Source organism: Podarcis erhardii (assembly GCF_964252035.2).
Source record: "Podarcis erhardii genome assembly, chromosome: 13".
Classification (NCBI taxonomy): Eukaryota; Metazoa; Chordata; class Lepidosauria; order Squamata; family Lacertidae; genus Podarcis; species Podarcis erhardii.
This window is the reverse complement of record NC_138502.1, coordinates 45,649,669-45,674,423: the sequence shown is the minus strand read 5'-3', so window position 1 is coordinate 45,674,423 and position 24,755 is coordinate 45,649,669. Positions and strand designations below refer to the sequence as shown.

Here is a 24,755-nt window from a genome sequence, read left to right as displayed (position 1 = left end):
GTTTAAACTGCCCCGGCCACGCCCCCCCAGCCAGCGGATTGGCCGGCCGGGCTCTGACGTGGCCGGGATCCCCTGGGCAACGGGGGACAAAGTCCTCCTCCCCCGATGGGGAGTGGGTAGCCATGCGGTCCGCTGCAACTCCTCCCCACTGGGAAGTGGAGCAGATTTATCTTTCGCAATGGGCGATGGGGGCGAGGGGGACATCAGGAAGAATGCAAACCTGTTTGGCCTCCGCTTGTTTAGCAATGTACAGAGTTAACACAGGAATTGGTGTACCCGCACAATTCTTGGTGTCTTGTCAGAAAGCAACTCAAATGCTAATACTGCCCAAGCCCCCAATCTATTATGCATATTTTGATTGCCAGTTCTGTTGAAGGCTTGCAGATCCACGTGACTACATTATTTAGTTCTCAGCAACCCGCCGCTCTTTGTGTTATACAGTGGTGCCTCGCAAGACGAAATTAATCCGTTCTGTGAGGCTCTTCGTATAGCGGTTTTTTCGTCTTGCGAAGCAAGCCCATTGACAGCTTAGCGGATTAGCGCTATTAGCGGTTTAGCGGCTTTTAGCGGATCAGCTGTGAAGCGGCTTATCAGCAGATCAGCTGATAAGCGGCTTAGCGGCTTAGGAAAAGGGGGGGGGAAGGGGTAAAAACCTGCAGGAACTCGCAAGACATTTTGTCTTGCAAAGCAAGCCCATAGGGAAATTCGTTTTGCGAAGCGCCTCCAAAACGGAAAACCCTTTCGTCTAGCGGTTTTTCCTCTTGCGAGGCATTCGTCTTGCGGGGCACCACTGTATAAGCTGCAGATGTTGCTTGTTACACCAGAGAGCCTGACTTTACTCATCCTATTACGCCCAGCACGCTAACTGCAATTCAACAGGAACCGAAAGAGATCGTGTGCAACCTCTTGGGTCCGGGATAATTCACTAGGCACCTTGACTTGTTACAACAGAAACAATTAGCATGAAATTTAAAATGACCAGCAGCCTCCTTCTTGGTATAAAGTAGCGTTATTTCCCAGCTGAACAAGAGAACTATTATTGTGAGACACACAAAACGTAAACACTGTACCTGAGACAGAATGTTGGTGCATTGTTGGAGTAAGGACACTGGAGGGTTGCCAATACTAGTTGCCAGCTGCACTCTTAGCAGCTGCTCTTTCAGAGTGGCGTTTTCTTGCAAGGCGTGAGCCAGCGCCACAGCCGCGCACCAGTTGGAAAGAGAGTCTGTAGAGAAGAGTCCTCCACAGAGCAGCTGGCCAGCCGAGACGGAATTCCCAGTAGCTGCAGTAGCAGGCACACAAGGAAACAAAAAAAAATGTATTTAAATTATGTATAAAAAAACTAAATCCCTGGGAGTTCATTTAAAATACAGTGGTACCTCTGGTTAAGTACTTAATTCGTTCCGGAGGCCCGTTCTTAACCTGAAACTGTTCTTAGCCTGAAGCACCACCTTAGCTAATGGGGCCTCCTGCTGCTGCCGCGCCGCAGGAGCACGATTTCTGTTTCCATCCTGAAGCAAAGTTCTTAACCTGAAGCGCTATTTCTGGGTTAGCGGAGTCTGTAACCTGAAGCGTATGTAACCTGAAGCGTATGTAACCCGAGGTACCGCTGTACATCCGAAACATGTCAAGTACAGTCATACCTTGGTTGTCAAACTTAATCCATTCCAGGAGTCTGTTTGACTCCTGGAACCGTTTGAAAACCAAGGCGCAGCTTCCGACTGGCTGCAGAAGCTCCCTGCAGTCAATTGGAAGCTGCATCGGACGTTCGGCTTCCAAAGAACATTTGAAAAACCTCACTCATAAAACTACAGCTACATATTTAAAATTCTATACCATCAATGGTTGAAGGTAGAAGTGTTGACACAATTTCTCCTTGGCCCTTCTCGTTCTTGTATAAGAAGCACTGGAAACAATACAGGACTGCACAACGCAGCACAAATGGTTGTCTTTCATTCACCATCGACATAAGTAGCACTACAATTGCAGGCCTGTCAAGTTTAAAAGAAGAAAATCTATTAGCTTGGGTTTTTAAAAAATGTATGCAAGTATTAAAAACAATAATACTTAATAATCATTTATCTATATGTCACCCATCTGACTGGGTCCCCCCCCCCAGCCACTCTGGGTGGCTTCCAACAAACTGAAACATCAGCTAAGAGCAGACATCGGAGGCTGCTCAACCATGTGATTCTACAATAAGCACATCCATTATTATTTTTACTTATTAAATTTGTATACTGCCCTGCACCTGAAGATCATAGGGCAGTTCAAAACATAAAAACACAAAATGAGGACACAAAATACATTTGAATAAACAAATGAATAAAAACCCCAGCACTAGATTCTTATGCAAAGCAAAGAAACAGTTACGCTGATTGTAACAGGTGCTTATGGAAGTCCTCTCTTACAGACTGAAAGGAAGTCTTGCAGAAATTAGAGCACAGGTAAGTGACAGAATGCACTTCAGATGGCAGTGGACTACAGCGCCCATGTTCCTGGACCGTTAGCTACCTTGGCTGGGGTAGATGGGAATGGGGAACCCAACGTCATCCAGAGGGCACCAGGGTGGCTACTCCGACTTAAGAGGACTACAAAATAACAACAACACCCCTAGACCCAAAGTGGCCTGTCTGTACAGCTATAAAGTTTCAGCTCAATGAGATGCCAGCCTTGCCATTAGAAAACAGGAGAAGCATTGATTCCCCACCAGCCATCAAATGACGTCTTGATTCTCCTTTGTTTTCACAAAGGGCTGTTGCTCGGTGGTAGATCACATGTTTTACATGCAAAAGGTCTCATGTTCAATCTCCAGGTAAGGCAGGAAGGGACCTTTGTCTGTTGCCAGTGAGCATAGAAAAAATTGACTTAGATGGATCAGTGGTCTGGTCTTGGTATATATAACGCACCTTCTTATGTTCCAAAGTTCTTCCAAGGAACAACTGTAACAGCTCAGATCAAATGCTAACAGCACTCAAAGCTAGAATGCAATGTTAACCCACTTAGGGATCAAAGAGAAATCTATTTCGCTGCTGGTGTTTCGTTAGCTGGCAAGAAAATGCTTCCTTAAGCTCTTCCCCCCTTGCATATAGGGATTCTCTGTCTGCGCACTCCAAGTACACATGCCAAGTCGACTTTCCACCCAAGTTGTTGTTGTTGTTTAGTCGTGTCCGACTCTTTGTGATTCCATGGACCAAAGAATGCCAGGCACTTCAGTCTTCCACTGCCTCCCGCAGTTTAGTTAAACTCATGCTGGTAGCTTCGACAACACTGTCCAACCATCTTGTCCTCCGTCGTCCCCTTCTCCTTGTGCCCTCCATCTTTCCCAACATCAGGGTCTTTTCCAGGGAGTCTTCTCTTCTCATGAGGTGGCCAAAGTACTGGAGCCTCAGCTTCAGGATCTGTCTTTCCAGTGAGCACTCAGGGCTGATTTCCTTCAGAATGGATAGGTTTATCTTCTTGCAGTCCATGGGACTCTCAAGAGTCTCCTCCAGCACCAGAATTCAAAAGCATCAATTCTTCGGCGATCAACCTTCTTAATGGTCCAGCTCTCACTTCCATACATCACTACTGGGAAAACCATAGCTTTTACTATACGGATCTTTGTTGGCAAGGTGATGTCTCTACTTTTTAAGATGCTGTCTAGGTTTGTCATTGCTTTTCTTCCACCCAAGTAGCTATGCTCATAACATGAAGCTGGCACACTTACCTGCAAGGAGCTTTGCTTAAGCAGCCAGTGCCCCTGCTTGCATTTCCAAACCACAAGAGTGAGCTACACTCTTAGGTGAAAGCTAGAGGAGGTGATCCAGGATGGGCTATACAGAAACTGGAGGAGGGTCCCCAGCTCAGCAGCAGAGCACATTTACCTTCAGAAGTCCCCGGTTCAATACCTGGCTGCCCCAGTTGAAGCTCTCAGGCAGCAGATCTAAGATGGATCCCTGCCAAGGGGCCCTGGAAAGCTTCTGCAAGTTGATAAAACTTATCAGAACTGGTGCCAACCTTTAATCCCAAGTCCTTCTAACTGAAAAAGGAAATGGCAATGCGGTGCCACTGGTGGATATAACTTATGTCAGGAAACAAAACGCTCTTAGTTCTCATTCCTGAGGTATAAAGCCAAAGGGCCCGACAACAATGAGCTATATGGATCAATGGTCAGCTTTGTCATGGAAATAGCTTCACAAGGTCGCTGGAAATTAAGCTTCATGAAACGCCAGAGGCTTCTGTTTTTGCCCATTTCTGATCACATTTCTGGTTTTACACCAATCAATTCCAGTTGCAAACATCTTGCTGTTTATGTTTACAATAAAGGGCATCAAAATTTTCCTTACCCTACCTTGGTGGGTTTGAAGGTGCATTTACTGAAGCAAAGTAGTCTTGATTCATTTGACACCCGCGAATGACCTCTGACACAGTGTTAATGGTCTAGAAGGCAACAAAACAAAAGCAGGTTACTGAACCATCAGAACTGAGAGCAGTACAATGAACTGGTCCCAGCTTCAGATCTTCAGAATTATGCAATGCTATAAAACATGCAGGGACATGGGTGGCACTGTGGGTTAAACCACAGAGCCTAGGGCTTGCCAACTGGAAGGTCAGCGGTTCGAATCCCTGAGACGGGGTGAGCTCCCGTTGCTTGGTCCCAGCTCCTGCCAACCTAGTAGTTCGAAAGCACGAAAGACTGGACCTGACCATTAGGTCCAGTTGCGGCTGACTCTGGGGTTGCGGCGCTCATCTTGCTTTATTGGCCGAGGGAGTCGGCATACAGTTTCTGGGTCATGTGGCCAGCATGACTAAGGCGCTTCTGGCGAACCAGAGCAACGCACAGAAACGCCGTTTACCTTCCCGCTGGAGCGGTACCTATTTATCTACTTGCACTTTGTGCTTTTGAACTGCTAGGTTGCCAGGAGCAGGGACCCAGCAACGGGAGCTCACCCCATCGTGGGGATTCAAACTGCTGACCTTCTGATCAGCAAGCCCTAGGTTCTGTGGTTTAGACCGCAGGACCACCCACGTCCATGACCTGCTCTTAAAAGCATGCAAATCCATGTCATCCTCTCTTTGCCTGATCAGATCTTGGAACATCTGTTCTCAGCTACAGAGTTTATTGTTACTAAATGCACCACTTTCCTTCTACTCCCTTACCTCAGTAAGAATATCAGCAGGAACTCCAGTTGCCATCAGGATTGTACAAAGCTGCTGCAGCAACCCACAATGAAACATGGCTCTCTGACAACTGCTCGTGGCACCAGGGGGATTCGTGGGGGACACCAGCACTCGGACCAGCTGAAAAGGATTTCATATAGCGTCATATACACATGCTAAAAATCCACCCAAGGAACTTTTCTTTTTCACAAGACAGAACTTTGCAAAATTACATGAAAGTCAAAACACACCTTCATAATGATATAGAGGTGAACACCACAGATCCAAACTCAAGTCACTTTGCTACATTACATTATGCTGAGAAGCATTTACCTGGAGCATCAGATGAAGATTGGTTACTTTCTGAGCTGACCACCCAGAATTGTCGTCGCCAACTTCAAACCACGGCTTCATACGCTGAATATAGGAACCTTCCTTAAAGAAATTCTGATTGGAATTGTTGTTCTTCAACAAATTTTGCAGCAAGAGAAGACAATCCTCCACAACTATGCCTGAAAGGACAGAAGCGTCGAAGCACATTAGTTTTAACAGTCAGAATTACTCCGTAAAATTTTAGTGCCACATAATACTACAGTCATACCTCGGGTTGAATACACTTCAAGTTGAGAGCATTCGAGTTGCGCTCCTCGGCAACCCAGAAGTAACGGAGTACGTTACTTCCTGGTTTCGCCGCTTACGCATGCACAGACGCTCAAAATGACGTCACGCGCATGCGCAGAAGCGGCGAAAAGCGATGCACGCTTGCGCAGACATGCCGTCGCTAGTTACGTTTAATTCTAGATGTGGATGGGGCTCCGGAACGGATCCCATTCGTATCTAGAGGTACCACTGTATTGCTATCATCTAGGCACAGAAAAGACTGCAGTGAAGGCATCTGTTATCAAGAGTTAGGGAGCTCCAAAGTGTGGGGGCTGACACACTAAAAGAATGATTTCTGACAAATGCAGAATGAGTATTTTGTGGCACTAAAATTTTATGAGATACTAAAAGGCTTCATTACGTAAATACATTTTAGAACCAATTCTTATGTTATGATGTACGGAGCCCATCTGTCTAGATTATTTATTTATTTCAGTTATAAGAACAAGGATCCTGAAAGCAGTCAAGACCTTTTAAAAAAACAATTAAAGCAATATTTAGCAAGGTAAAGAGCAAGAAGAGCAAAGAGTGTAAAATTAAAACCACAATACCTTAATTAAATGCCATTGGGATAATAGCTCTCATGCAGCTCAACGGATCAGGGAGTCAGAAAGGACTAAGCACAGAAATTTAGGAGTAGAATGAACGGGTCAAAGAACTAGTCTCAGACACGCCGCCGAATGGCTTCCCCATCATACTTTTAGGCTATGAAGGAAGCTATGAGCACTGTGTTATACTGGCTATTTAAAATTAAGTTTCATTATCCCACCACAAAAGGAGGTAATAAGGTTTAGGCTTTGATCCACAAGCTGTTCAAGTTCTTTTTTTCTCCCCCTTTTGTTCCCTAGAATTCAGTAAGACATTGCAAGAAAGAAAGTAGGGAAAGGGTTAACCAGGATTCCTTAACCCAGATCTGAAACTGAACAGGTTCATGTTTGACATTCAGTGCTGCATAAGCTATGGTGATAGAGCACATCTTTCAAGGCATACCTCCGTCACTGTTTCCCTCGTCCGTTATGATATCCAACAACCTCTCAAAGGCATTTTCAAAAGCGACTATTTTCTGGATGGCTGCATTACTTTTTGTCAACTGCTGAAGTAACAAGACACCCTATGGGAGAAAGAGGCAGACAGAAGTGACCAGCAAAACTTTAACTCTGGGAAAAAATGGTTTCTTTATCAGAGGTCAGCAAACTTTTCCAGCAGGGGGCCGGTCCCTCAGACCTTGTGTGGGGGCCGGACTATATTTTTTTTGGGGGGGGGTGGAATGAACAAATTCCTATGCCCCACAAATAACCCAGAGATGCATTTTAAATAGAAGCACACAGTCTACTTATGTAAAAACACGCTGAATCCCAGACCGTTCGCGGGCCAGATTTAGAACGCGAATGGGCTGGATTTGGGCCTTAGTTTGCCTACCCATATGGGACGCAGGTGGCGCTGTGGGTAAAACCTCAGCACCTAGGACTTGCCGATTGTATGGTCGGCGGTTTGAATCCCCGCGGCGGGGTGAGCTCCCATCATCGGTCCCAGCTCCTGCCCACCTAGCAGTTCGAAAGCACTCTTAAGTGCAAGTAGATAAATAGGTACCGCTTTATAGCAGGAAGGTAAACGGCGTTTCCGTGTGCTGCGCTGGTGCTGGCTCGCCAGAGCAGCTTCGTCACGCTGGCCACGTGACCCGGAAGTGTCTCCGGACAGCGCTGGCCCCCGGCCTCTTAAGTGAGGTGGGCGCACAACCCCAGAGTCGGACACAACTGGCCCATACGGGCAGGGGTACCTTTACCTTTACCTTGCCTACCCATAAGGGACGCGGGTGGCGCTGTGGGTAAAACCTCAGTGCCTAGGACCTGCTGATCGTAAGGTCGACGGTTTGAATCCCCGCGGCGGGGTGAGCTCCCGTCATCGGTCCCAGCTCCTAAGTGCAAGTAGATAAATAGGTACCGCTCTATAGCGGGAAGGTAAACGGCGTTTCCGTGTGCTGCGTTGGTGCTGGCTCGCCAGCTGCAGCTTCGTCACACTGGCCATGTGACCCGGAAGTGTCTTCGGACAGCGCCAGCTCATGGCCTCTTGAGCGAGATGAGCGCGCAACTCTAGAGTCAGACACGACTGGCCCGTATGGGCAGGGGTACCTTTACCTTTACCTTTACCTTGCCTACCCATGGGGACACGGGTGGTGCTGTGGGTTAAACCACAGAGCCTAGGACTTGCTGATTAGAAGGTTGGCGGTTCGAATCCCCGCCACGGGGTGAGTTCCCGTTGCTCAGTCCCTGCTCCTGCCAACCTAGCAGATCGAAAGCACGTCAAAGTGCAAGTAGATAAATAGGTACCACTCCAGCGGGAAGGTAAACGGCGTTTCCATGCGCTGCTCTGGTTCGCCAGAAGCGCCTTAGTCATGCTGGCCACATGACCTGGAAGCTGTACGCCGGCTCCCTCGGCCAATAAAGCGAGATGAGCGCCGCAACCCCAGAGTCGGCCACGACTGGACCTAATGGTCAGGGGTCCCTTTACCTTTACCTTGCCTACCCATGCTTTAAATGATATACCAATGTTCAAGTGAGCAAGGTCCCACCCAGCAGAATCAGACGAGCCCCGGTGTGTGCTGCTGTGTGTGTGACTGTCAGGATTGGAAGGATCAACACCCACTATCCATTATGCAATGCCCTGGAGATCTTAATGCGCTTTCTAAACTTGAAAAAATATCTTACAATCAATAATCTAGTTTGGGTACCTATTTGGACATATGGACTGCTTATATCGATATATAAATTAGGACTGATGTGTTGCTCTTATTTTTATCTGTTGTACTTGCAATAAAAATGAAAATATGATTAGATACAACTGTACACTCTGTTATTTTCTACTTACATCATTCCGTATGACCTCTCTAGAATCTGCTAGCAGGTCCATCAGCCTTGAGACGCCTAAACAAGAACCGTGACAAAATATTGTCATGCCCAGGCATATAACGCTTCCTTAACGCAAGTTAAAATGTATGCAATTTATTTATTATTGTTGTTGTTGTTATTATTATTACTACCGTATTTTCTGGTGTATAAGAAGATTGGGTGTATAAGGACCGCCCCCCCCCCAACTTTTCCAGTTTAAATATAGAGTTTGGGATATACTCGCCATATAAGACTACCCCTCTTCCAACGCACACAAAATAAAAATTAAAAAAAAAACAGTCTCCAGTCCGGCTCGGAAATCCGCTCCACTTCCCAGTGGCCGGGGGCTTCTGGGGCCAATTTTCGAGTGTATTTCTGCTTCATCTAGAGAGCTTGGAGTCCTCTGATTTAATTTGTTGTCATTTTATCCTTTGGTGGGGAGTTGCTGCAGGAGCTGCTGCTGTAGCCAGTGTGTAAGACGACCCCCGACTTTTGAGAATATTTTCCTGGGTTAAAAAGTAGTCTTATACGCCAGAAAATACAGTATTATTATTATTGCTGTTGCTATTATTTATTCAACTTATTTGCCATACAAAAAGTCTCCAGGTGGCTCACATATACAACAAAAACAACTACAGTGGTCCCTTTGTTCTCAAACGCCTTGGTACTCAAACAACTTGGAACCCAAACACTGCAAACCCGGAAGTAAGTGTTCCGGTTTGCAGACTTTTTTTGGAAGCCAAATGTGCTCTGTTTTGAGTGTTGTCCTTCCGATTTGAGTGCCACACTTCTGTTTTGAGTGTTACCCTGAAGTCTGTCTGGTTTTGCTATTTATTTTGCATTTTTGTTTTTGCGGCTGTGTGGAACCCAGGTTCAGCTACTGATTGATTGATTGTGTGACTGCTGTACATTGTTTATTGCTTTCATTTTATGGATCAATGGTCTTGTTAGATAGTAAAATTCTTGTTAAATTGCTGTTTTAGGGGTTGTTTTTAAAAGTTTTTAAGAGATTAATCCGTTTTGCATTACATTCTTTGGGAAAGCACGACAGATTTAGAAGTCGATTGGGCCGGATCTGGCCCCCGGGCCTTAGTTTGCCTACCCATGGTGTATACAGTGGTACCTTGGTTCTCAGACGCCTTGGTACTTAAACAACTTGGAACCCAAACACTGCAAACCTGGAAGTACCATATTTTTCTCCCTATAGGGCGCACCGGCCCATAGGGCGCACCTAGTTTTAGGGGGGGGGGCTATAAATCAAGGGAAAAATATGATTCCCCCCCCCCCCCCGCAGCTCTGGGAGCAGTGGACAGGCTGCACGCAGCCTGTGCGCTACTCCAAGACCTTCTTCCTGCTTTTGCGGGAGGTGGCGGAATTCCCCCACCTCCCGCGAAAGCCCGCAGGAGCCGCGCGCAACTCCTGCAGGCTTTTCGACCAGGAGGGAGAAGGGACTGAAACGGCCAGTCAGTCCCTTCTCCCTCCTCGGGGAAAAGCCCCCAAGAGCAGCGCGCTCTTTAAAGGCTGTGCGGCTCCTGCGGGCTTTTCTACGAGGTGGGGGAATTCCCCCACCTTGTAGAAAAGCCAGCAGAAGCTGTGCAGCCCCTTTAAAGAGCGCGCCGCTCCTGCAGGATTTTCGACCCAGCTTGTGGGGCTGGCGATGGAGGAGGTGCTGCTTTCCCCCACCGCCAGCCTCAAAGAGCAGACTCCTCTGGCTTCAGCAAAAGCAATGCGAAGCCTCCGGAGGGCGGGCTTCCTAGGCTTCGTGTTGCTATCGCTGAAGCCAAGGAGCCTGCATTCACCCCATAGGACGCACACACATTTCCGCTTCATTTTGGGAGGGGAAAAGGTGCGTCCTATAGGGCGGAAAATATGGTAAGTGTTCCGGTTTGCAAACTTTTTTTGGAATCTGGGTATGCTCCGTTTTGAGTGTTACACTTCCATTTTGAGTGTTACACTGAGGTCTGTCTGTTTTTGCTATTTATTTTGTGTTTTTGTTTTTGCGGCTCTTTTTTGTTGTTTTTGTGACTGTCTCGAACCCAGTTCAGCTACTGACTGATTGATTGTGTGACTGCCGGACATTGTTTATTGGTTTAATTTTATGGATCAATGGTCTCATTAGATAGTAAAATTCATATTAAATGGCTGCTTTAGGGGTTGTTTTTAAAAGTCTGGAACAGATTACCGTATTTTTCGCCCTATAGGACGCACTTTTTCCCCTCCAAAAATGAAGGGGAAATGTGTGTGCGTCCTATGGGGCGAATGCAGGCTTTCGCTGAAGCCTGGAGAGCGAGAGGGGTTGGTGCGCAGCGCCAGCCCCACAAGGTCGGGGGACAGCGGGGAGGCGCAGCGCGTCTTCCCGCTGTCCCCGGACCTGGTCTGCAGGCGGGCGGGCGGTGGGGAGAAGAGCGCTTCTCTCCGCTGCCGGCCCCACAAGCGCCTGGGGGGGGAAATAATTTTTTTTTTCTTTATTTCCCCCCCAAAAAACTTGGTGCGTCCTATGGGCCGGTGCATCCTATGGGGTGAAAAATATGGTAATCCGTTTTGCATTACTTTCTATGGGAAAGCACGCCTTGGTTTTAGAACGCTCTGGTTTTGGAACGAACTTCTGGAACAGATTAAGTTTGAGAACCAAGGTACCACTGTTTTATGTTTAGTGGGTGGGGTATAAATAAATTATTATTATTATTATTATTAAGCAAAACAATATTCCCCTAACAAACAATATTCCTCCAAACACACACACCTCGGGTTAAGTACTTAATTTGTTCCGGAGGTCTATACTTAACCTGAAACTGTTCTTAACCTGAAGCACCACTTTAGCTAATGGGGCCTCCCACTGCCACCGCACCGCTGGAGCACAATTTCTGTTCTCATCCTGAAGCAAAGTTCTTAACCCGAGGTACTATTTCTGGGTTAGTGAAGTCCGTAACCTGAAGCGTATGTAACCTGAAGCGTATGTAACCCGAGGCACCACTGTACAGACTTACGATTCCCATCAATGCCCTTGGTGGTGGTGGATGGTCGGTACGGCAAAGTACAGTACAAGGAGAGACTTTGTCTGTGTGGGCAACCTTGCGTAGAGGACCTGTACCACTATTTATTGCAATGCCCGCTATATATAGAACCAAGAGGCCGATTTATAAAACCCCTGCTTACGAATGGAACACACTTGAACAGGGTGGAAAGGGTGAAATGGCTGCTGAAGGATACTGACGACTTCATAACTTATAAAGTAGCACTACTGTATATGTGTTGGCAGCTAAGAAGATCAGGAGAAAAGAACTAGATAAACTACTAGTCAATTGCAAAGCTGATTCGGATATTTAAGCTGGCCCATTCTATCTGAGATCCACCTGCTATTCTATCGTATGCAACAAATCATTTCTAGCAGACGTGACTGTGGTTTATTGTATTTGCAATGCCTGGTGTTTTTATGGTTATTGCTGTTTTTCTTTTTGTTTCCTTTGTGAATGATGCCATGGCCTTTGGCTAGTGCAATAAAGTTTATGATGATGAAAATCTTTTCATGTGTCCAGGCTAGAATGCCTTGATGGATGGCTTTATTTGGTTCTTAAGAAGTTTTTCTTTTGCTGGTCATTCCTTGCTTTATTGTATGGATTTTTATGGATTTTTTTTATTGTAAACTGCTTTGGGAGGTCACTACATCTGAAAATCTGTATAGAAATGTTTTAAAATAAAATAAATACTTACCCATGGGGCTGACTAGTATTATCTGCTGCACTTGGGGGCCCTGCTGTTTTAATAGCACTGTAAGAAGTTTCACTCCAGGCCACCGGACGTGAAAATCAAACTCCTGCAAGTCAACATCAGTAGCATTAAAATCCACTGTATCTCATTGCTTACGGTTATTCTGGCCAATATTTGTGCTATTATTTTACCAAAAACAACAACAACAGCCACAAAATGATATGCTCTGCTTCTGTCAAAGGAAGTTTACTTTCTGGTCTAAATGACAGCCAAATTAAGATAATCATAACATCACCAACATTTGTATAGAACTTCATACACATAATCAATAATCCTTACTGCAAGGCAGGCCAGTATTATTCCCGTTTCAGCCATCTAGTATGCTGAGGGACGCGGGTGGCGCTGTGGGTTAAACCACAGAGCCTAGGACTTGCCGATCAGAAGGTCGGCGGTTCAAATCCCCGGGTGAGCTTCCGTTGTTTGGTCCCTGCTCCTCTAGCAGTTCGAAAGCACGTCAAAGTGCAAGTAGATAAATAGGTACCACTCCAGCGGGAAGGTAAACGGCGTTTCCATGTGTTGCTCTGGTTCTCCAGAAGCGGCTTAGTCATGCTGGCCACATGACCCGGAAGCTGTCTGCAGACAAACGCCGGCTCCCTCGGCCTATAGAGCGAGATGAGCGCGCAACCCCAGAGTCGGTCACGACTGGACCTAATGGTCAGGAGTCCCTTTATCTTTACCTAGTATGCTCACAACAGGGGCAAAATTTGCAGCAGGGACTTTCTGGTTCATAGCTTAGCCACTTTAGTGCAATTAATGTATAATTTTGAAAATACAATTACTGTTCCTGGGTACTCTACTTTAAACATTGGACTGATCTAACAAAGCTTGAAGGCATGCACGGAAATTGAGAACAAGTTGCTATGCTACTTAAATGAAAGGGTTGTTTTTTACATTTATATCCTGCCTTTCTTCCCAGGTGCTCAAACCAGCAGGGCTCTTCTCTTCCATGTTATCCCCACGTGACACTGAGTCAATCCCCACAGATAGCGTCACATCTGAATGAAGATGGGAACCCTGACTTCCCAAGTCCTAGGTAAACATCACTTCCTCTAAAACCCTTCAAATGATGCTTTTACCCTAGCCTGGCTCTGTGACTGGATTTGCTGGTCAAGTAGGGAGACAGCAGTAAAAAGGAGCGGACAAGACTCACCCTCCCCAGATTAATACAGCTTTGTTCACAGCAATATCAGCCAACAAATTTGTATGCTTATTCTATGACTAAAGAGTAACAGTTCTCACCTCCAAATAGGTCAGCAGAAGAGTGATATTGTCTTGCTGTTTAATGAACAGCTCTGTTAATTGACTTCCAAGGTCTTCTGTTTGTTTCTGCGAATTTTCTTCTGTAACATTAACAAAGGTTCAATTACAGCAAAGCTTCAATCAGCTCGATAATTGCCAACAAGTACTATTTGAGTAAACATAATAAAAAAATTAGCTTAAAAAATAATTGTCATCCACCAATCAATGTTACAGAACATATTTAATGTGCACTAGAACATTTCACAACTTCAGGCGTGAAAGTTAACATGGACTTGGTAAAATATGCTGAAAACAGCCAGTCAAGAGAGAGCTATATTTACCAATAAATTGTTCATTATTTAATAGAAGTATTTCTATCCCAGCTATCCTTCCAGATGTTCACATTAATTTCACTGGGCCTGCTCTTTGAAAACATTAAATATTTAAAAAAAAAAAAAATCCATATGGGTATTTAGGAATAAGGCATCAACCATGGCAATATTACTACTGTGGCATATGTTGCATCTATTTATGAATCCAAAGCATATTTGCTCCAAGCCTTCATCCCCTGTTAGCAAATCTGCTAGAAACTTAGCTGGTAGGAGTCTGCTGTCTGACCCACCACTGACAGCAAATTTGGGAGAATCTCACATCAGGTGGCAGCAGGGGGAGCTCACATCAAGAAAAAGGCCTCTAAGAGGTCAAGGGTTTTGTTTAGCAATGTACTTTGCACACTTAGGTACAGTGGTGCCCTGCAAGACGAATGCCTCTCAAGACGAAAAACCCGCTAGACGAAAGGGTTTTCCGTTTTGGAGGCGCTTCGCAAAACGAATTTCCTATGGGCTTGCTTTGCAAGACGAAAATTTCTTGCGAGTTCCTGCGGGTTCCCCAGCCCTTTTTCTAAGCCGCTTATCTGCTTATCTGCTAAGCCGATAAGCCGCTAAAAGACGCTAAAAGACGCTAATAGCGCTAATCCGCTAATCCGTCAATGGGCTTGCTTCGCAAGTCAAAAAAACCGCTAGACGAAGAGACTCACGGAACGGATTCTTTTCGTCTTGCGAGGCACCACTGTAGTATTATTTTATTCCCTTCGAACTGTTTACAGGGGTGCCCAAACAATTTTCAAAGCGGGCCCGATTTGAACATGCGTGAGGGCCGACCACAGTTGTTGAACTTTTTTGGGGATTGAAGTTTAAGATTTTGCACCAGGACATATACTGCCACAGGGGCCAGATTAAATCGATCGGCAGTCCACATTAAGCCCCCGAAACAGACTTTGGACATGCCTGGTTTATATCACCCTGACAAGAGCTTTGTATTTTTGTCCACTCCAGTCATTTATTTTCTACATTATTCCCCAAAAGCTTTATAAATAGCATATGTATTCAGTGGTGTGACATGCAGAAAGAAAATCTGAGGCTTCCACTTTGCTTCCTCAGAGGCAACGTGATAATAATTGCATGTTCGTGACAAACACAATTATTCAAGATGTGCAATGCTTTACATAGCAGATATGAGGGAAATGTATATTCATGCTCAAAGCAGAACCATACTCTTTTTTTTCTTTTTTTCTTAAATTTTCCAACATACATTTATAATATCCAATCTAAATTTGTCACATATTTTCCCTTTTTGACTTCCTTCAACCTCTCAAAGGATGATACCTTTAATATGAGATCACATGTACAGTTCCCTGCAGTGAAGTATGAAAATCTAGCCTATCTTGGAACAGTTGCTTTTTTAAAAAATTTCAGAGAGGAAAAATGAACACACTTGTACCTTGGTTGTTGAACTTAATCCGTTCCGGGAGTCCATCTGACTCCCAGAACGGTTTAAAAACCAAGGCGCGGCTTCTGAATGGCTGCAGGAACTTCCAGGACTCAACTGGAAGCTGCGCCAGACATTCGACTTCTAAAAAACATTTGCAAACCGGAACACTCACTTCCTGGTTTGCAGCGTTTGGGAGCCAAAACGTCTGAGCACCAAGGTGTTCGACAACCAAGGTACAACTGTAAAAGGCTGGCTGGCTTCTGGAATTCACAAAAAAACAACAACAAGCATTTCTATATCAAGGACACAGGTGCAGAGCCTCAGGGGAAACTGCCATGGCACCTGCAACTGGCCTGGAAGCTTGTAAAATGGCCAGACAGGCCAAGATCACTGCCTCAATTGTCAGTAATAAAAAGAGTGATGCCAAAACAGGGCACATTCACTTAGGTAGCACTAAAGGGGCCTGTGTCTACCAGAGAGAGGGCCTGCTCCCATAGCATTGCCCAACACTAGCACAGCATGCCTGTCTCATGAATTTGTGGCCAGTATCCACCACCCCAGTGGGGTGCAGGTGGCGCTGTGGGTTAAACCACAGAGCCTAGGACTTGCCGATCAGAAGGTCGGCAGTTCGAATCCCCGCAACGGGGTGAGCTCCTGTTGTTCGGTCCCTGCTCCTGCCAACCTAGCAGTTCGAAAGCACATCAAAGTGCAAGTAGATAAATAGGTACCGCTCCGGCGGGAGGGTAAGCGGCGTTTCCGTGTGCTGCTCTGGTTCGCCAGAAGCAGCTTAGTCATGCTGGCCACATGACCCGGAAGGTGTCTGCGGACAAACGCCAGCTCTCTCGGCCTGTAGAGCAAGATGAGCACACCAACCCCAGAGTCGTCCGCGACTGGACTTAATGATCAGGGGTACCTTTACATACACACACATGGGCATAACTTATATGAGCAAGCTATATTATTAATAAGCATAACAGGAAGACACCTGAGGGAGTGAAAATACTTTGTAGAAATATATGCTTCTAAAATCTTTAAAATAAAAAACTTGTAGTCTACCTTGGTTCTAGATCTAGATCATCTTTTCAGTTGGCACATGCTGTTGAGTAGTTGATGCTTTAACAAAACAAATGAGTCTTGGCACGTGCAAGTTCAAAATTTATTTTTAAAAATTATTTGGATGAAAGGTAAAGGTACCCCTGACCGTTAGGACCAGTCGCGGATGACTCAGGTTGTGTGCTCATCTCGCTCTATAGGCCGAGGGAGCCGGCGTTTGTCCGCATACAGCTTCCAGGTCATGTGGCCAGCATGACTAAGCCGCTTCTGGCAAACCAGAGCAGTGCACGGAAATGCCGTTTACCTTCCCGCTGGAAGTATTTATCTACTTGCACTTTGATGTGCTTTCAAACTGCTAGGTGGGCAGGACCTGGGACCAAACAATGGGAGCTCACTGTCATGGGGATTCGAACCGCCAACCTTTTGATCGGCAAGCCCTAGGCTCAGTGGTTTAGACCACAATGCTACCCGCATCTCACAGATGTGGGTTAAGCATTCCTAACTATAATTCTAGGTTTGCCCCTTTTTTCCCGCTCCGGCGGGAAGGTAAACGGCGTTTCCGTGTGCTTCTCTGGTTTGCCAGAAGCGGCTTAATCATGCTGGCCACATGACCCAGAAGCTGTATGCTGGCTCCCTTGGCCAATAAAGCGAGATGAGCGCCGCAATCCCAGAGTCGGCCACGACTGGATCTAATGGTCAGGGGTCTCTTTACCTTTATCCACCACCCCAGACAGAACAGATAACAGCTGTGATCTGAGGAAACGGTGAACTTACTATCACAGCAGGCACATGGTACCAAGGTAAAGTAAAATGCAAAATGAAAGAGAGAAAGCTTAAATAAAAAAGAGGGGAAGTTTTTTTTTTTTAAAAAAAAGCTCAAAATGAAGAGAAAGTTCTGACAATGCTACCACTGTAGCAACCATGGTATGAGCTGTGGCTGGGGACAGGCGTGCTGCCAAAGCGTTTCATTGCCCAGATTACAAATGTTGCATCATGCAGGCACAAAACACGCATGTGGGACTCCACGTGAAGGAGAAACTACCATACAGAAGTGATATCCTATTTGCCATAGGATTCACATTTTGGATACATGTTCATGAGTAAAGAACATTCCCAATTTGTAGAACTTCCTTTATTCTTGAAGCATCGGAGAAACATTCTCTTGTGTTTTTTTAATAAACGGGTGCAAGAAAAACTGCCCATTTATTAGCTCCTGTGGTTTACTGCGCTATACTCTTCCTCTGGTACTGGAAGAGGAATCCAAGACTCCTTTGACTTTAACCTTATCCCATTCCATGTGTATCTTGCTAGGAAAAGAAAATAGTGAGATTTGTATCATAAAAGTCTGGTGGGGACAGCCCTCCATAAACGAGTGTACACAAATGACAGAATGGCTTGGTTCAGCCGTAATATATCATTAAACTAAGCCCAAATATTTTATGCAGTTTGGACAATGCTATACTTGTGGCTTGTCCTAGTCACAGCTTCCCATTTGTGTCAGCTAATTCCTCATTCTCAGTAGAGAAGAAACAGCAGCATGATCTTCAATATGGAAGGGGAACGCCTCCATTTTAATAATAATAATAATAATAATTTATTATTTATACCCCGCCCATCTGGCTGAGTTTCCCCAGCCACTCTGGGCGGCTCCCAATCAGTATTAAAAACAATACACATTTTGACCATGTGTAATTCTTGGGCTCCATGATCACTGCGGATGGTGACAGCAGTCACGAAATTAAAAGACGCCTGCTTCTTGGGAGAAAAGCAATGACAAACCTAGACAGCATCTTAAAAAGCAGAGAAATCACCTTGCCGACAAAGGTCCGTATAGTGAAAGCTATGGTTTTCCCAGTAGTGATGTATGGAAGTGAGAGCTGGACAATAAAGAAGGCTGATTGCCGAAAAATTGATGCTTTTGAATTATGGTGCTGGTGGAGACTCTTGAGAGTCCCATGGACTGCAAGAAGATCAAACCTATCCATTATGAAGGAAATCAGCCCTGAGTGCTCACTGGAAGGACAGACCCTGAAGCTGAGGCTCCAATACTTTGGCCACCTCATGAGAAGAGAAGACTCCCTGGAAAAGACCCTGATGTTGGGAAAGATGGAGGGCACAAGGAGAAGGGGACGACAGAGGACGAGATGGTTGGACAGTGTTCTCGGAGCTACCAGCATGAGTTTGACCAAACTGCAGGAGGCAGTGGAAGACAGGAGTGCCTGACGTGCTCTGGTCCAGGGGGTCACGAAGAGTCGGACACGACTAAACGACTAAACAACAACAACAAATCGTACAGAATCAGAGAAGGCTGGTGTAACCTTTCCAAATAAGGCGTTCAGAATTTATACATAAGAATTATGAAGACCAGGCCCACTGGCTCCCAGCCAGCACACCTGAGAATCGAGTCTGAAGTGTTGAGGGCTTTTATTTCTTCTTGCAGGTTGTTATAGGTAAGTTGTCTGCTTCTAGACAGCGTATTTACTTCAAGAAGTATGTACTCCTCCCTCAAGCAATAGCTTTTTTCAGTCCTCTTGTTAGCTACTGCCTTCTTGTCTAGTTGCGGGACTTTGGTCTTCCAATGGCAACTTCAGAGATAGGCTTTCCAGGAGTTAGGAAAGTGGACCTCTCCCTTTTGGCTTGCCCAGTGTCTCTACTTCCTTATTTTTTGCTGGGCTACATCTCTACCTCTCCTGCCAACCTAGCAGTTTGAAAGCACGTCAAAGTGCAAGTAGATAAATAGGTACCACTCGGGCGGGAAGATAAACGGCATTTCCGTGCGCTGCTCTGGTTCGCCAGAAGCGGCTTAGTCATGCTGGCCACATGACCCGGAAGCTGTACGCCGGCTCCTTCAGCCAATAAAGCGAGATGAGCGCCGCAACCCCAGAGTCGGTCACGACTGGACATAATGGTCAGGGGTCCCTTTACCTTTTTACATCTCTACCTAGTTCACCTTGAGACTTGTTAGGCAGACTCTGTTCCTCTGAAGTCCCATCTTCTGCTATTCTAAGTCGCACCAGGTTCCAGAGGAGCCGTCATCCTATTTTCCTCCTTATCCCCTCTAGCTCCTTTTAACCTCTATTCCTCAGGCAAATCTTTCCTGCTGGCCATAACCCTCCTTTGACCTCAGAAGGGCAAGCCTCTCTTCAATTTGCTCCACTTCACAAGTCGCTCTGTTTGTAGGAGTAAGGGCTAGGGAAAAGCCAGGAAGGGGCTGCCAGAGGAGGAGAGTGAAGACAGTACTGGCAGCCACAGCCACAATGGAAGCATGCAAATTTGTCCATTTGTGCCACTGGACACACCAATCTGAAAGTTAAAATTACCTGATGCCATCAATTTTTTTCCCAGCTTTGAGGACACTGATCATCAAAATTGACATCATCCAGTGAGTTGTAGCCAACCAAGTTCTGTTCACGGATAGACCCAGTGAAATTAATCAACCTAAGTTAGTCATGTAAAGTAACTTCAGTGGGTCTACTCTGAGTTGGACTAGCACTGGCTAAAACCCAACCAATATGCCAATGGCATATTCCAACATTATATTCCTTATCTTCCAAAATGTTAAAATAAACTGACAGAGGAAATCCAGGAAAGGATACAGGCAAAATAATATGTTAATAGCAAGAAAGCCTCATATGCATATCAATATTATGCTATTAACCAGGTTACAATGTATTCGGCATCATTAGTACAACGAAGTATTTTAAGATTAGCCATTTGATATAAATGTTTTTATTACGGAAGATGCCTTGCAACATGATTCCAAGTGGACCTTGGAATCAAAGTGCTGTTAAGATGCATGCTCATGTACTCAGCGTTGTTTAAAAAGGACACTGCAAAAAATACACTTTTGAATGTCAATTGCTATAAAATAATTGAAATCCAGCAATTATTTCTGAACACTGGGTGTTCATATTGCCCCCTTCGTAATGAACTTAGCAATCTTAGTAACAAATGGAAAAGTATTTCAGGTATTTTAATTCAGTATCTAACGTTACAAGACACATTTCTCTCCATCAGTTATCAATTTGAGAAGTCACACGGCTCCCCTTTGACATGAGAAGGGTCAAAACAGATGCAAAATTTAAGTGTTAAGAAGAGAGGGCTAAAACACTTGCAAAAGTCTACACAGTATCCTTTTAAAAACCGATTAATGGTGTTGTGAGTCAGTTAATGCTTAGAACTATAGCTAGACACACCATGCTAATATAAATTCAAGTTGCTTTACCTTCAGAATCATCTGTAAAGGCAGACAAGAAGAGAGAAAGATTCAAAAATGAAGCAGATTTCAATTTAGTACCGCACAAAAGATCGGTTAATGGCATAAAATTGATTTCAAAAGGAAGAACTACAGATCAATGCTCACTACAGTGGTTACCTGATTAGTTTAACTCAGGCTCCCCTAAACAAATGTAGTTAAAAACAAAGATTCCACAATCTTGTCCTCCCTAAACCTTGATGCTTCTACACTCTCTAAAGAAACAGGTGTGTCCCTGTTCTCCCCACCTCCCATGGGATGGCCACCTGTCATCAAAGCATATTCGCCATCAAGAGTGAGGAGACAGCCCTCCTGATGGCGAATATGCTGGCATAGCCCTCTCCGAAATTGGCCTAACTGGGGGCAACTGCCCCTTGTTTCTTCCCTCCCTGGACTGCCTGTAAAAGTTATCATTCCAATCTGGGTAGTATATAACTGTAACATAACTGAATCCACTGGTTTGCCTATGTCCCTTCTTTCTTTTATTGTTCTGTAAAGCATTCTGGTGGTTCAAAGCCGAGTTCAATTTTGAGCATTTAGCAAATAAATTATCATCTGCTCGCAGAATATATAAGGTATTCTCAACATTCCTTCCTCGGTTTACATTTCACAATCTATTAGCTAAAAGTTCAGAAAATTACTTATGAAGAATCAATAACAGAACCAGCAAGATATACTCATGAAAGTAAATATTTTGGCACATTCAAATATATCTACAGTGCAACGAGGCCGAATTGAAAGTTCTGTCAATGCATATTCCACTGTTCCACATAAAATGAAATATTCTAGAAAACTACCTGCAAGCATTTCTATCTTGAATTCACGTAAAAAGTAAGAAGCTCTGTACAGCTATTTTCATCATGATTTTCTTCCTTTTATTTTGTAAACATTGTATAGCTTTTCAAAAACCTAGCTGACCTCCAACTCATCAGGAAAAGCATTAAAAGTCCTGCAAGAACTCGTGATCCTCCAGAGTTGCTCCTCCTGCCCAAGTCAGCCCATAAACCAGGCCTAGGCAAACTCTGGCACTCCAGATGCTTGGGACTACAATTCCCATCATCCCTAGCTAACAGGACCAGTGGTCAGGGATGATGGGAATTGTAGTCCCAAACATCTGGGGGGGCCAGAGTTTGCCTATGCCTGCCATAAACTGTTGTACTTGTACACATTTGGAGGATCAGCAGGCACATGAAAAATATTTGGTGGTGTGTAACCTGGCACCTGTAAGGGACGCGGGGGGCGCTGAGGTCTAAACCACTGAGCCTCTGGGGTTTGCTGATCAGAAGGTTGGCGGTTCGAATCCCTGCGACGGGGTGAGCTCCCGTTGCTCGGTCCCTGCTCCTGCCAGCCTAGCAGTTCGAAAGCACACCAAAAAGTGCAAGTAGATAAATAGGTACCGCTCCAGCGGGAAGGTAAATGGCATTTCTGTGCACTGCTCTGGTTTTGGTATTCCGTTGTGCCAGAAGTGGCTTAGTCATGCTGGCCACATGACCCGGAAAAACTCTCTGTGGACAAATGCCGGCTCCCTCGGCCTGTAAAGTGAGATGAGTGCCACAACCCCAGAGTCGTCTGCGACTGGACTTAACTGTCAGGGGTCCTTTACCTTTTTAACCTGGCACCTAGTACAGGTCTTAGGAAGTACAGTAGTTCTCAGTAAGTTAGCACTAAGAACACGACCAAAGGGTCTGAACGGTAGATAGGGACAAGGTACAGAAGAGTGGGTGGCCACATTTGGTCCTGTAACACGTTAATGCAATCCCTAGATCATAGCAAACTGTGAGAGGAAGCAGTAGCAATTTCAACTCCTCTTGTCCCACTTCTTTAGTGGAGAAACTCATAATCTCATTCATAACGCGCCATCATTTGGATCTCAGGAATATGACCTTGGGAGAGATCTGCAAAGTCTACTCCACAATTACAAGCAAAAAAAACCTCCTGTGGTACAAGTCACTTGTTTCCTTCTGTCTTATGTGTAACCTATCCTTCTTATGTGTAACCTGTCCTTCTGTGTAACCTATGAAGGGCTCTCACTCAGCCTTTTGAGAAATGTCCTTCACTGACTTCTGAAATGATCAGGTCAGCTAAATCTGTGTCCTTCTGTCTGAAGATCAGTAACTTTACAGTGCTCCACAGAGTGTTGCTACAAATCCAACAGCTGCAACCAAGCAGCTGCTGGTTTTACCATATGGATGGAAAGAGCATTCATTGTCCTGCTTATTTCAAGTATTCAGAAAGTGGGCATATGTGTTCTGACAAGCTTACTGAGCTCTAGATAACCCAAAAATGGGGCATGCTTATTCATCTAGTTGTTAAGAAGCTAATATAAAAAAGTAAGTGTATACCTTGTTCTTCCTCTTCCAAATCATTCGAAATGATATTGTAGAGCGTATCCAAAGCATAGCCAATTATTTCGGAATCTGAACTGTGAATACAAGCACAATCTCTCACTGAATGAAAAGCACTAACATTCCAAAAAATAAAATCATCCACACAAATAGTAAAAGTGGCCTAATTAGCAGCAGCAAAATAAAAGGCTGTAGCATTGATGTAAGGCTGCAAAGATCCAAATATGGTATCTCTTATGAGGCTGTGACTGTCTTATTCAGGGGTCAGCAACCTTTTCCAGCTGTGGGCCGGTCCACCATCGCTGAGACCACGTGGTGGGCCAGACTATATTTTTTTTGGGGGGGGGGAACAATGAACGAATTCCTATGCATTTTAAATAAAAGCACACATTGTACTCATGTAAAAACACCAGGCAGGCCCCACAAATAACTCAGAGATGCATTTAAAATAAAGGACACATTCTACTCATGTAAAAACACACTGATTCCCGGACCGTCCGTGGGCCGAATTGAGAAGGCAATTGGGCCCATCCGGCCCCCAGGCCTTAGGTTGCCTACCCCGTCTGATTGGCCATTATTGTTCTGCATCTTTCCAAATACAAAACTGATATTTTTTAAAAGCTTTTTGGACTTGCTGAGGTTAACTGAAAATAAACAGATGAGGCTGTTTTGGACTTTGGTAAATGCATTCTTATTTAAAAACCCATGCAATTTCATAATTTTCACATTCATTTAAATTCAATTGCAGCTCATGCTACACGACAGAAAAAGTGACTAATGCGGAACAGTTGCTTGGATACTTTTAGATTTTCCGTAAGATTCTTACCGATCTGTCTGGAGAACATGGATAAGATGAGGCATAGCATGAACCCCCACTTCCAGGCGATATTTCTGTGAAATTGAAGAACAGAAGTTAACAACTAAAAGAAAATTACAGAATTCTTAAGTTGCCACCAAGTACTACTAGGTGTCATACACAATTGAAACTTCAGGTAAGGGACAAAACATACATACCTTTGAAAGAGATTTTAGTGCACGTACAGCATCTCTGCGATCATCAAGTAAGGTTGAAGATGCTACTCTATCACATAATTTCTGAATCTATAAGAGAAATAAAATGGAATTATTTCAAAACGTTCTCTGTTGCTTATAAACATCTTCTCCTCACTTCATCTTTGATCTGTTCTACTGCTAAAACTTTACCCGAGTTGAAGCTCCAACTGTTCCATCAGCCTCATGCAAACGCAAGTATCAAGGTCAGACTGTGGTCAGTTTCAGGCAGGAGTCCTTCTCAGCCTTTCCTGGAAATGCAAAAATCTGACTCCTGGAACTTTCTGTATCCATAACATCTGCCCTGCCACTGTGCTACAACCCTTCTCCCCCCCACCCCCAAGGTGGCATTCAACTAAGTTGGACTGAGAGTAGACCCACTGAATGCATGACCATGGCTAAGTTAGGCCCATTAATTTCAGTGGGTCTATTCTGAGTAAAACTTAGCTGAATACTACCAGTAGACTCTGGAAAAAAGGGGCAAACCTAGAATTATAGTTAGGAATGCTTAACCCACATCTGTGAGATGCGGGTAGCACTGTGGTCTAAACCATTGAGCCTAGGGCTTGCCGATCAGAAGGTTGGTGG

The 24,755-nt window shown here is 44.9% G+C and overlaps 1 protein-coding gene across 4 annotated transcripts in view; it reads right to left on the bottom strand.

Annotated features, from left to right (window-relative positions):
- Positions 1–24,755, bottom strand: part of USO1 (USO1 vesicle transport factor) — a 54,180-nt gene that overhangs the window by 25,401 nt on the left and 4,024 nt on the right. For 2 of the 4 annotated variants that reach the window (XM_081836276.1, XM_081836278.1), the window contains exons 2-14: positions 24,132–24,218; positions 23,944–24,008; positions 23,115–23,194; positions 20,743–20,754; positions 13,695–13,795; positions 12,399–12,501; positions 8,668–8,723; positions 6,793–6,913; positions 5,476–5,654; positions 5,143–5,283; positions 4,334–4,422; positions 1,837–1,991; positions 1,071–1,282 (exon numbers count right to left, since the gene is read on the bottom strand). In XM_081836276.1, coding sequence (XP_081692402.1) covers positions 1,071–1,282; positions 1,837–1,991; positions 4,334–4,422; positions 5,143–5,283; positions 5,476–5,654; positions 6,793–6,913; positions 8,668–8,723; positions 12,399–12,501; positions 13,695–13,795; positions 20,743–20,754; positions 23,115–23,194; positions 23,944–24,008; positions 24,132–24,218 — 1,401 coding nt within the window. The remainder of the gene's footprint in view (positions 1–1,070; positions 1,283–1,836; positions 1,992–4,333; positions 4,423–5,142; positions 5,284–5,475; positions 5,655–6,792; positions 6,914–8,667; positions 8,724–12,398; positions 12,502–13,694; positions 13,796–20,742; positions 20,755–23,114; positions 23,195–23,943; positions 24,009–24,131; positions 24,219–24,755) is intronic. The other 2 variants (XM_081836277.1, XM_081836279.1) reach the window with 1 other exon arrangement.